The sequence below is a fragment of the Gracilinanus agilis genome, chromosome 6 (assembly GCF_016433145.1).
Source record: "Gracilinanus agilis isolate LMUSP501 chromosome 6, AgileGrace, whole genome shotgun sequence".
NCBI lineage: Eukaryota > Metazoa > Chordata > Mammalia > Didelphimorphia > Didelphidae > Gracilinanus > Gracilinanus agilis.
In genome coordinates this window covers 134114687-134126165 of record NC_058135.1, presented here as the reverse complement: position 1 = coordinate 134126165, position 11479 = coordinate 134114687, and the positions used below count along the sequence as shown (strand labels likewise).

Genomic DNA, 11479 nt, shown 5'->3' with positions numbered 1-11479 from the left:
ATGCTGCATGGGAGCCCCCACCTTATCTAAGACAGGGGAAGGAGAAGTGCTCCCATTGGGTTGTTGGGTAGAGGGGCCGGTGATAAGAGAAATGTCCTTGGGTATGTGTGGAGAGGAGGAAGGGAGCAGCCCCCTTTGGCATGCATGCCATCGGTTTGCCAACATGGCCCTATGGGATTCGTTTCTAGGAGGGTCCTCCTATAAAACCTCCATCCGACTATTAGGGTCCTTCCTTGCTCTTTGTTGATATCATTCCATGGTCCATAGAGTTAGAACCAAAAAGTACCTCTAAGGCCACTTAATCCAACCTCCTCATTTTATAGATGAGAAGAAACTGAGATATGCAGATTAGGTGGATTGCCTAGGGTCATATAGCTACTAAATGTCAGGTGTGGGATTTGAACCCAGGTTTTTCTGGTTCCAATTCCAGCACTCCATCCATTACATCATGTTGCCTCTCAAAACCGAATTGGCTTGGGGGGAGCTGGGTAGCTCAGTGGATTGAGAGTCTGGCCTAGAGATGGGAAGTCCTAGGTTCAAATCTGGCCTCAGACACTTCCCAGCTGTGTGACCCTGGGCAAGTCACTTGACCCCCATTGCCCACCTTTACCACTCTTCCACCAAGGAGTCAATACACAGAAGTTAAGGGTTTAAAAAAATAAAAAAAACTGAATTGGCTTGCTCCGGGTCACCCTGGGAATAAGTGGCACAAATAGCATCATATGGCTCATCACCAGTGGAGCTGGTTGCTGGTTTTCTCTTGCTACTGCTTTACTTACCTTGTCTTACTTGCTCACTGAGTCTCCCAACGTGTAAAATGAGGATGAAGTATCCTTTTGCTCACGGTTGTGAGGAAAGCATTTTTGAAAACCTCCAGGGCCACAGAATGGGAGTTGTTGTTATTCCAAGAAAAGACACACTTTGGATTGGTTCAGGTACAATCTTTTATTTGCCTTTTTCTTTAAAAGTGGTCTGCCAACATCACTTCATCTCTACATTTCAGAGTTCTGTACAGCTCTTAGAAGGAAATATGCAGTGCTCAATGTACAAGGTAAAAACAGAAAACTAGAAAAATCTGAATAGAATGGAGCCAGTTGCCATCAGGTAATACAGTACAAATTAGTAATCAGATGTAGTCTGAAGTGTAATGCCATTGCAGTGATGATGAGTTAAGGAATGAAATAAAAATACTCTATTTTAAACAAACAGTATATATATATTCATATGTATATATTTTACAGATAGTAGACCCAGTGATATTTGCAGGATTGTAAAAACATATTTACAAATAACTTTTTTTTTAGACATTACATATACATCAGCACCGTAGTAAAAAAAAAATAATTAAAATCTACCTTTTGTTTAGTTGGTCCCAGTACAGAGTATTCAGAGGAAGCTTTTCAAAGATGATAGAGCCTCTGTCTCCATCACTCACCTCTAGCTTCCTGACATCGGCTTATTTGTTGGCTTCCTGTACCTCTCTCAGAAAAAGGTGGATGTTTTGTGTACTTCCTCCTTTCCATCCAGAACTTTGTTGTTTTTGTTTTCGTGTTTGTTTGCTTTTTTGGTTTCCATCTATTTTAACTCTTAAGTTTCCCTGATAGCGCGGCTCAACCTTCAGGGGTCTCATGTCCAGACCTGCAGTGTCCTCCTGGGAGAACCAGAGCGGCCCCTGCCACGTTCCCCTCACCGACCTGGCCGGGGAGAGCCCTGCATCCTCTCCCTTGCTGCTGAGGGATTCATGCACTGGTTCCTTTCTAGAGGGCAAGCCACGGGCAGGATTTGGCAGCTTGTCTCCTCCAACACTAGTCTTCCACTCAAACCCCTTTTCTTTGGAATTCCTCCTAGCTTGGGTCAGTCTGCACCTCTCTTTCTCCACAGCTACCTGTGGGTTTCAATGCGACTGGCTCTGGCTCTGAGTGAGCTACGAGCGTGGGTATAGGACTGACCCAGCATCATCAGGACCGAAGACCAAAGATTCTTTTACCAACTCTTCTTCTTGCCATGTCCTGAACTGTTCTTAGAGCACTGGTCCCCAGGATGAAGTGGTAGGAGGGGAAGCAGAGGAACTGGCAAGAAATAAAGGAATACTAAATAAGCTAATTGTTGGTGCCTTTGGACAGGGTCAGATTGGGAGAATTACTCAGCCTGGGATGATTTGGTGGGGAGTATCTAGTTCGTGTGACAGAGACTACTTACACCCCTTTCTAAAAACACATTTTGCCAGATGTACTAGCTGACTTCTATCTCCTAAACACTCAGAAAATCTGCATTCAACCTGCCCAGGAAGAGGGGTGATTGGTAGAATGCTATTTTGGGGAAGACTTTCCCCCCAGGTGACTGAACCCCAACCAAAGGGTCAGGGGTACAGCTTAATAAACTGACCCAAGCAGACCAGAATTATCCTCCCGAAGGTTCACCCTCATTTAGGGATATTAAGAGTCGCAAGGCCAAGAGCCTGGAAGGACGGCCAAAGAACAGAACAGACTTCCGTGGCCCAGGCAGGGAGTACCGACAACTTTCATAGACTCTAGAGGCTGGAAATACCAGAATCCCTTTTCAATATCTGGCATGGCAGAATTCCTTCTGTCGTTCATTCTGGCCATGACCAGGCTCAGTTAAAGGAAGTAGCTTTGTCTGGGATACCGGTAAGAAAAAGCTGTATGAAGTAGGCAGTGGGGTCGGGATTAGGGGATAGGGAGCAGGAGAAATAGAAGCAAAAAGTAGGGAATGGTGGGGGGGGGGTAGGAGATGGGCCTGAATGACATCTCCAGAGTCCAGTGGATGTCTGTCCACCATCCCCCTCTCTAGATGCTACACTGTCAGAAGCAGAGATGTGAAAAACGATCTCATTTAGAAGCACTGTACTGGACCCCACAGTAGCCTGGGAAGCTCTGACGTCTTCCACTCATCACAGCAGTGATAGACTCATCTTCCAAGGGCCTCTTCTCTTTGTAGAGGGGTTTATGCTCTTCCTCCAAGCTAGCCTGGCTATCGTTGGGTGGCGTCAGGCAGCAACGCCTCCTAGCGTTCTTGAGGTTCATCATGGGGATTGGGAGCGGGCCTCTGGGTTCTCTCGGAGACTCCCAAGGAAGACGTCACTTGTCTTTCCGCCCATCCTCCCAATACAGTAGCATGTCTTTAGACCTGGAATTGTTTCCACCCAGAGTTCAGCACAATTCTGATCCACCAGTGCCTGACCTGTGCAATCACTCAGCAGCTTTGGTGGGAGGGTCTTCCTCCCCATGGCCTGAGGATCTGTCTTTTCTGGTGGCCTGAGAAAACTGGGGGCTGGAGAGACCAGGGGACTCCTTGGCTTTGGGTAGCAGTCCTTCTCCGCTCATGGGCACTGACAACTCGTCCCACATGGCCCTGGAGTCGGGGGGGGGGGTCGTCTTGTGGGGCCACAGGCCGGTATGGATTCTCTTCCCAACCTGTCCCTCCGTCTGTCTCTCTCACACCCATGGAGTTGAGATTGTTCTATGTGGAAGTTTTGCAAAATGCGGTCTACTGTGGCTAGAAATCGCCACCTTTATCTTCCACCATCTGTCTGCTACAGTTCAGCTCAAATTTGCACAGATTAAAAAAAAAAAAAAACAAACAAGGATGGGATGACATCCTGTTTCCTTTTTTTTTTCTTTCTTTTTTTTTTTTTTTAAACATTAACCACTGGAGTTTTGGCTCTCAGGGCCCCCCTCTGTGACTAGGGATTGCCGAATAACTCATCAAGCTCTTGCATCCATTCGTCCCCTGGCCCGCCTTTGATGATGGAGTCCACGAGGTCAGCTCCCTCTGCTAGGCTGGGGAAAGCACCCCCAGCTCCTTCACTGCTGTAATTGTAAGGTATATCCTGGGATGGATTCCGGTCATAAGCCTGGCCCTGGCTGCTTGGGGCAAAGTTGCCACTTTGCATCGACGCCTGGGTTGGAGGCTGGCTGAATCCTGGCATGCCAGGGACCCCCTGGCTCATGCCAGGCATAACCATTTGCCTTGTCTGACTGCTCCCTTGCTGCCCGGAGAGGGATGACATCATCTGCCGACCCATGGTTGTTGGGTTGAGAGCTCTGACGGTCCCGGTGCTGTCCACGACCGACTGGCTCATCCCCTGGGGAAAGTGTTGCTTGGTCAGCCTAGGCTGTCCAGCCTGCATGGGATAAGCGGTACCATTGTTGAATGGACCCAGTTCTCCACTAGTCCTCCCAGGCATACCCTGTAAGCTCCTCTGCTGCCAGTTTTGTGCTCCTTGCTGGACAGTTCCCATGATGCTCTGAAGTCTTGGAGGGCCTTGGGGCCTGGGCAGTGCTTGCCCCACAGGCCCTTTCATCTGCTGATGCTGTTGGGGGATGCTTGAGTTCACCAGCATGCTCTGGCTAAACCCGCTCACCATGCTGACCCCTTGAGCGGCTGCAGGCTGCCTCGGGCCTTGGGCCTGGCTGTGGGTCATGCCCATGCCACTTTGGTTCGGATGCTGTAGCATCTGGCTCATCCCTGCGCTCATGTTGTACATTCCTGGTTGGCTGGTGGAGGTGTTGCTGTAAGGAGCCATTCCAAGCTCAGACTGAGCTGCTGCAGAGGGCATGGCCCCAGGGTTCTGGGAAGGTCCCATCGCCATCATGCCTGCGCTCTGGGCCATCATCCTGGAAGCTCTCATGTTCTGGAGAGCTGCCTGGTTTCTCGCAGCTGCTATATCCTGGGGAGAACCTGCAAGGGAGAGTAAAAGATCATGCTGTTCATTTTTCAGAGAAAAGCAACACACCAAAGACAAGCAGGCTAAGAAAAGAAGTCATTTATGGCTTGGAATTCATTTCCTCCCACTTTTCCTTCTTAGCTTTTTGTGGTGATAGAAATTGAGGGGATACTTTGATCCAGCCATACCACTGCTGAGTTTGTACCCCAAAGAGATAATAAGGAAAAAGATGTACAAAAATATTTAAAGCTGTGTTCTTTGTTGTGGCAAAAAATTGGAAAATGAGGGGATGCCCTTTGATTGGGGAATGGCTGAACAAATTGTGGTATCGGTTGGTGATGGAAAACTATTGTGCTCAAAGGAATAATGAACTGGAGGAATTCCATGTGAACTGGAAAGACCTCCAGGAATTGATGCAGAGTGAAAGGAGCAGAGCCAGAAGAACATTGTACACAGAGACTTATACACTGTGGTATAATCGAATGTAATGGACTTCTCTACTAGCAGCAATGCAGTGGACAATTCTGGGGGACTTAGGAAAAAGAACACTATTCATATCCAGAAAAAGAACTGTGGGAGCAGAAACACAGAAGAAAAACAACTGCTTGATCACATGGTTTTATGGGGACATGATTGGGAATGTAGACTCTAAATGATCACCCTAGTGCAAATGTTAATAATATGGAAATAGGTCTGGATCACTGACACATGTAAAAACCAGTGGAATAGCTCATTGGCTATGGGAGGGAGGTGAAGGAGGAGAGAGAAAGAACATGAATCATGTAACCACAGAAAAATTTTCTTACTCAATAAAAAAAAGAAATTGAGGGGATATTCATCAATTAGGGAATGGTTGAACAAACTGTGATATAGGATGGTGAAGACTATTGTGCTATATAAGCTGGATGATTTCAGAAAAAGCTGTAAAGACATATAAACTGATGCAGAGTGAAAAAAGCAGAACCAGAACATGAGAGCTTCCACAGAGTCAATATACAATTGTTTCATAGTCTCAAAAGCGTTCTTTGATTGAGTTTTTTTCAGCAATAAATTTCCAAGTCCTAACAGCAATATTGTACAATAATCATCTGTGATGGGCTTAGCTATTCTTAGCAATACAACAATTCAGGACAATTCTGACTTATGACAAAGAATGCGCTCCACCTCCAGAGAAAGAACTGTTGGAGTCAGATTGCAGATCAAAGCATACAATTTTTCATTTTAGTTTGTTTTTTTTTATTTTGGAGTTTTGGTTTTATATGAGTATTCTATTATAATAATGACAATGTCTTGCATGATAATGCATGTATAATCTAGATCAAATTGCTTACCAGATTTGTAAGGGGGGGAGGGAAGGTAGGAGGGAGACAATTTGGATCTTAGAATTTCAGAAAATATATGTTGACAATTGTGAGTACATGTAACTGGGAAAATAAAATATCTTAAAAAAAAAACCAACTGTCTGTCTCTCCTCAAGCAACTTTGTTTGAGGAGCTGATTTTCTTTTTTTTCTTCTTTTCAAAGACAAGTGATTTGTCTTAGGGTTACACAGCTAGTAAGTGTTTGAGGCTGGATTCGAACTCAGAAAGTTATCTTTATTCCAAACCTAGCACTCTAATCCACTGCAACACCTTGCTCCCAAGGAACTACTTTTTTCCCTCAGGTTTTCACAGAATTATCTATATCTCTCTTGAAGTTGCTTACATCTGTAATTCTCACACAAAAGTTCTCTTTCTACTCTTTTCAATAAATAAACATTTTCCAAAACATTTTTCTTAAGATAGGGGCACGATATACATCTACAATGACTTATCAGTGTAGTTGTTTTTCCTTCTTTCTCCATTGGAATGAAAGCTTTTTGAGGTTAAGGGCTTTTTTTTTTTTGGTTGTTTTTTTTTTTTTTTGTTGTTGTTGTTTGTTTGTTTTGGGTCTTTTTTGTGTGCGTGCGTGGCTATTGCCTAGTCCAAAGTAAGAACTTAACAAATGTGTGTTGAGTGAATGAATGAATTTATTCCCAGAAATCTTTGATTTCCTAGAAAGATCATGGATTTCTAATTTGGCATGGGAACTTTCCTTTCTGTTAAAACGATCAATGCCCCAATCATATTTTCATTAGTGCTCATAATGTAACATGTTTTTCTTCGCCAAGAAAGCTTCGACTTCCTTGGAAGTAAGAGTTAATTCATCTCCTGAGCTACCTTAAGTGGGAACTGCTGATCATATTACATATTCAATTTGTGAGGAGGAACATGGTTCAGCTGAGAATACTATCAATAAAGACTATTAAACTAATTTCCCATAAGACCTCAACAGTGTTGGAGGGGTTAAAGATCTTTTTTTTTTTTTTTTTTTTTTTTTTTTTTTTTTTAAAGAGGCTTCTCTGATCTGTGGAAATCTGGGGGATCTCCAGTCCAGGGTTTCTACCTGTTCTTTCCTTGGTGCCTCTTCATGTGTTCAAGCTATGTGGCTAAGAGCCAGATAGACCAAAATGTTCCTCACTCACTGTGCAACTTCCCAGATGTTCAGGTAAGTGATGACCATCTCTCTCTCTCTGTAGATCTCTAATGTGATTTTAATGAGGCAGAGATCTGTAACACACTCAACTATCAATCCCAAGTCATTTAGCCTGAATGAATCACGTAGGCCCTTCTTCCTGTGTTTTCAGGAAGTTTTCAAACAAGGAGAAGACAATAAAGACAAGGATCTCAGGAGGCCAATGTTTTATCAGCTTGTTAGGGAATCACCAATGGATTTTTCTATGTCCCCACTACTCATTAAGACTATGAGAAAGGGCGGCTGGGTAGCTCAGTGGATTGAGGTTCAGGTCTAGAGACGGGAGGTTCTAGGTTCAAATCTGGCCTCAGACACTTCCCAGCTGTGTGACCCTGGACAAGTCACTTGACCCCCATTGCCCACCCTTACCACTTTTCCACCTAGGAGCCAATACACAGAAGTTAAGGGTTAAAAAAAAAAAAGACAATGAGAAAAAGAAAAAGAGGTGTTTTTTTTTCCCTAGCCACTAAAAGAACACGAAGGCTCTAAGCCAATCGGTATAGTAAGTAAATTTTATCCCACCTTAGAACAACGATGAGAACCCAGATGAGGATAGTCTAACCTTGAAATCCAGAACCTTGTTGGAGAGGGAGAGCAGGCTTTTGTCTTATTAATTTCTGGACAACTAATATGTCTTCCTACTTACTAGTTTTATTTAAAACACAATTTTATAGGAATTTTTATCATGACTCACATTTATTTGGCTTGGTAGGTCAATATTTTTCTGAACTGAGCAATGAAAAGGATTCTGGGAGTGTCTGACTAAACTCAGGTGGGAGACTTAATTATTTTCACCTTTAGGCATCACTGAGTTTAAGCAAAACGTTAAAGCAAACCAAGGGTTTCTGTTCAAACACTAGGTGACAGGATGCACTGCAACTTTGTGGTGTGGCATATTTAGAGAGGCATGCATGGTGGCATTATAGACAGAGTGCTGACTTGTCAGGAGTGGGGAGTGTTCAAATCCCGCCTCCGACACCTAATTACTGTGGGAGCTTGAGCAATTCAGGTAACAAACTTTCTGAACATCAGTTTCCTCACTGGAAAAAACAGGGATAACAAATCCTGTCAAATTCACCTCAGGGAATTATGAAACTCAAATGAAACAACATATGCAAAGCACTACGTGTCAGTTATGATACCTTCCTCCCCATTTCATCAGTTAACTCAAATAGAAACAGATCTCTACCAGGCCATATTTATTTAGAAAACCACAAAATAACATTATCCAGGTTGTATTGTATTTCATTTACTTTGCAAATCATTTCCCAAAAATGTTTAAAAAAAATCCTTGCCTTCTGTCTTAGAACTGACGCTAAGTATTGGTTCCAAAGTAGAAGAGCTGTAAGGGCTAGGCAATGGGAGTTAAGTGACTTGCCCAGGGTCACACAGCTAGGAAGTGTCTGAGGCTAGATCTGAGCCCAGGAACTCTGGACTCCAGGCCTGGCTCTCTATTCACTGAACCACCTAATTGCCCTTCCAAATACATTTTAATCTGTCAGGCTGCACACCTCTGGTATGAATGTAGTCACACAATAGAAACGACATCAATGCAGATCAGTGTAATTTAGTGCCTTAAAAGAGTTGCTTGGGGGCAAGATCAAGTGACTTGCCTGGGTCAGGATGAGGGAGACTTGAATGCATGCCTCTGAATCCAAGGTCTGTCCCTTCCTGCCTATAATACACCGGCTCTCACTGGTCCGGTCCAATTATTTCCCTATGAAGGCTTATGACATTGACACTAGAAGTTGTGCCAACCACACAGACAATCTGATTAACTGGGAACAAACGGGTCATTGAGATGACTGAAAAATCCCAAATTTCTAAAAACAAACAAACAAAAAGTCCATCCTGTCTATCATTCCATAGTTGAATTCACAGACCTGCCTGGGATACATGTGGAGTGGTTTACTAGAGCCGGATGCAGGGGTCTACCTCGAGGCTTTGAAATTCAGAAGCGAGGCCATTGGCCAGGACTCTTCAATCGCCCACCCATTTTGTGCAATTCGGGCACCATTCAGGGCTGCTTCCCTAGAATACTGCAAATCTATAAAGCTCTTCAGTGGGTCTAGGGGATATCGGTCCTAACCAACTTCTATTTTTAAAAATCTAGCATAATTAATTGTACTATCTACACATAGAAGAAATGTTATTTTAAAATCAGCTTCCAATTTGCCCATGAAAAGAAATGAGAATTATTTATTATTCTCATTGTTCGTCCATAGTAATTTTAAATGTTCAGAGAAAAGGAAGCTTAAAGAAAATATCCCTCCAAAGATGAGCTTTAGTTTTCATCTGATGAGGATGTACGTTGGGCAACGGGCCTATGTTATAGCCCAACACACAGGTACTATTCTGAAAAATTGTGGTCGATTTAATTTTATTGTTTTCTGGCTAATAGCCCAATGTCAAAGCCGATTCCTCCATATTCAGTCAGAGTCAATAACATGCCAGTTGTTTCGTAAAAGGTCTCTGTTCTATCTTCCCTCCCGGAGGAGTTCATATTTGTGAAAAATAACCATTTCCCCATGGGCATATAACATTGCCCAGGGGTGTAGGACTCAATGAAGGAGAGAAAGATAGTCATTAGGTCCTTTGAAAAGATGAGTGTTAAAAGTATGGAGGAGGAACAGTCTGGGAGCTATTTCTGACAGGCCTTCTCTGGAAGGACAATGTTTCTTTATCTATCAATTTGATATTCTTCCAGATGGGTAACATCAGCATAGCAACAGTATTTGTCAGAGACGTGAAAAATATCGAAAATGCCAAAAGATGTATCAGATAGTTTTATATCAAGCAGCTCAGAGATTCTGAGGCTTTCTTGCTTTTTTAAAAAAGAGTTTTGCTACACATCCATCCTATGTGATTTAGAATTATGAAAAGGTGCAAAGGGGTGAGTTTAAAGTCCTCAGAGCAAAAGTATAGGGAGAAAAGAAAGTCCTTTAAGGGACATCTCTAAAAATGCAGAACATGTGTTCTCTCAGGGCGACCAGCTGGTTGCCAAACGTGGATTGGTCAACCGATGAGATCAGGAATTAATGTGTGACATGCCTTAAAAACAGCTCAGAAAGGACTACAGGATTAATCAAGTTATTTCCTCCCTTTACTATAGTTTGAAAGGCAGTACAATGTAGTGGGAAGAGGGAAAGATTTGGGGTAAGAAGACATATTTCTTGGGGCAGCTAGATGGCTTAGTGGATAGACAGTCAGACTTGGAGTCTGGAGGTCCTGGGCTCAAATCTAATCTCAGACACTTCCTAGCTGTGTGACCCTGGGCAAGTCACTTAGATTCAATTGCCTAGCTCTTATTGCTCTTTTGCCTTGGAACCAATGTTTAGTATAGATTCTAAGACAAAAGGGTATGAGTTAAAAAAAAAAAAAAAAAAAAAGAAGACACATCTCCGACCACATACTGGCTGTGTGATCAAAGCCAAGTTACTTAATCACTTTGTGTCCCCATGGACCCCACCACCCCTCCAGGGATTTCTTTACATAGATGAAATCATAGATCCAGATCACCTTCACCTCCTAACAGTTTAAAGGGGTATAAGTGTACGTAAGGGGGAATGAGGGTGTTGGGAACTATATTCTGCATACAAACTGGGACTAAACTTGTAATCTGATTATCATGAAGAGATTACTAGTGAAGGTCAGCATTCTCTGCAAATTATAATCTTAGAGTTGCTGCCTAGAGTACCAAGAGTTTAAGTGATGTGTCTGAAGTCACCCAACCAGTATGTGTTTAAAGGCGCAACTTGAATCCAGAGCTTCCTGGCTCCAAGGTCAGTTCTCTAGCCACTATACCATGCTGTGTCTTGTAATAAAAGCTATGAAACACTGACTCACAAATTTTTTTTTAAAGGAAAACATACTACTTCAAAGAATACTAGAAGTGATTATGCAATTAGAACCCTAGTGGACGATCCTATTCTAAATGTTAACTCTAAGGTGATGGGCAGGTGGGTCAGGTGGGGATTGGTGAGGATGGAGTCTGATAAGATATCAGTAGAAATGTGGATATTTTTCCAAAGAGGTTCCTTGGATCGTAGAATCTCAGAATTAAGAGGATCCTGGAAGTCTCCTTAATCCAAACCATTTTCTAGTATCTGAAACAAACGTTTATCCCAATTCCACTTGATGGTCTCCATTCATGGGGGAAATTGATACCTTGAAGATAGCCCATTCTTTTTTTGGTTAGCTCTGGCCACTTGACCTTGTAACATCTCCACCCCTTTGCTC

At 43.1% G+C, this 11479-nt stretch overlaps 1 protein-coding gene across 1 annotated transcript in view; it reads right to left on the bottom strand.

Moving 5' to 3' along the window:
• Nucleotides 1-3110: 3110 nt before the first annotated feature.
• Nucleotides 3111-11479, bottom strand: part of MAML3 (mastermind like transcriptional coactivator 3) — a 247792-nt gene continuing 239423 nt past the window's right edge. Inside the window, exon 5 of the mRNA XM_044681706.1 lies at nt 3111-4701. Coding sequence (XP_044537641.1) covers nt 3704-4701 — 998 coding nt within the window. The 3' untranslated portion in view covers nt 3111-3703. The remainder of the gene's footprint in view (nt 4702-11479) is intronic.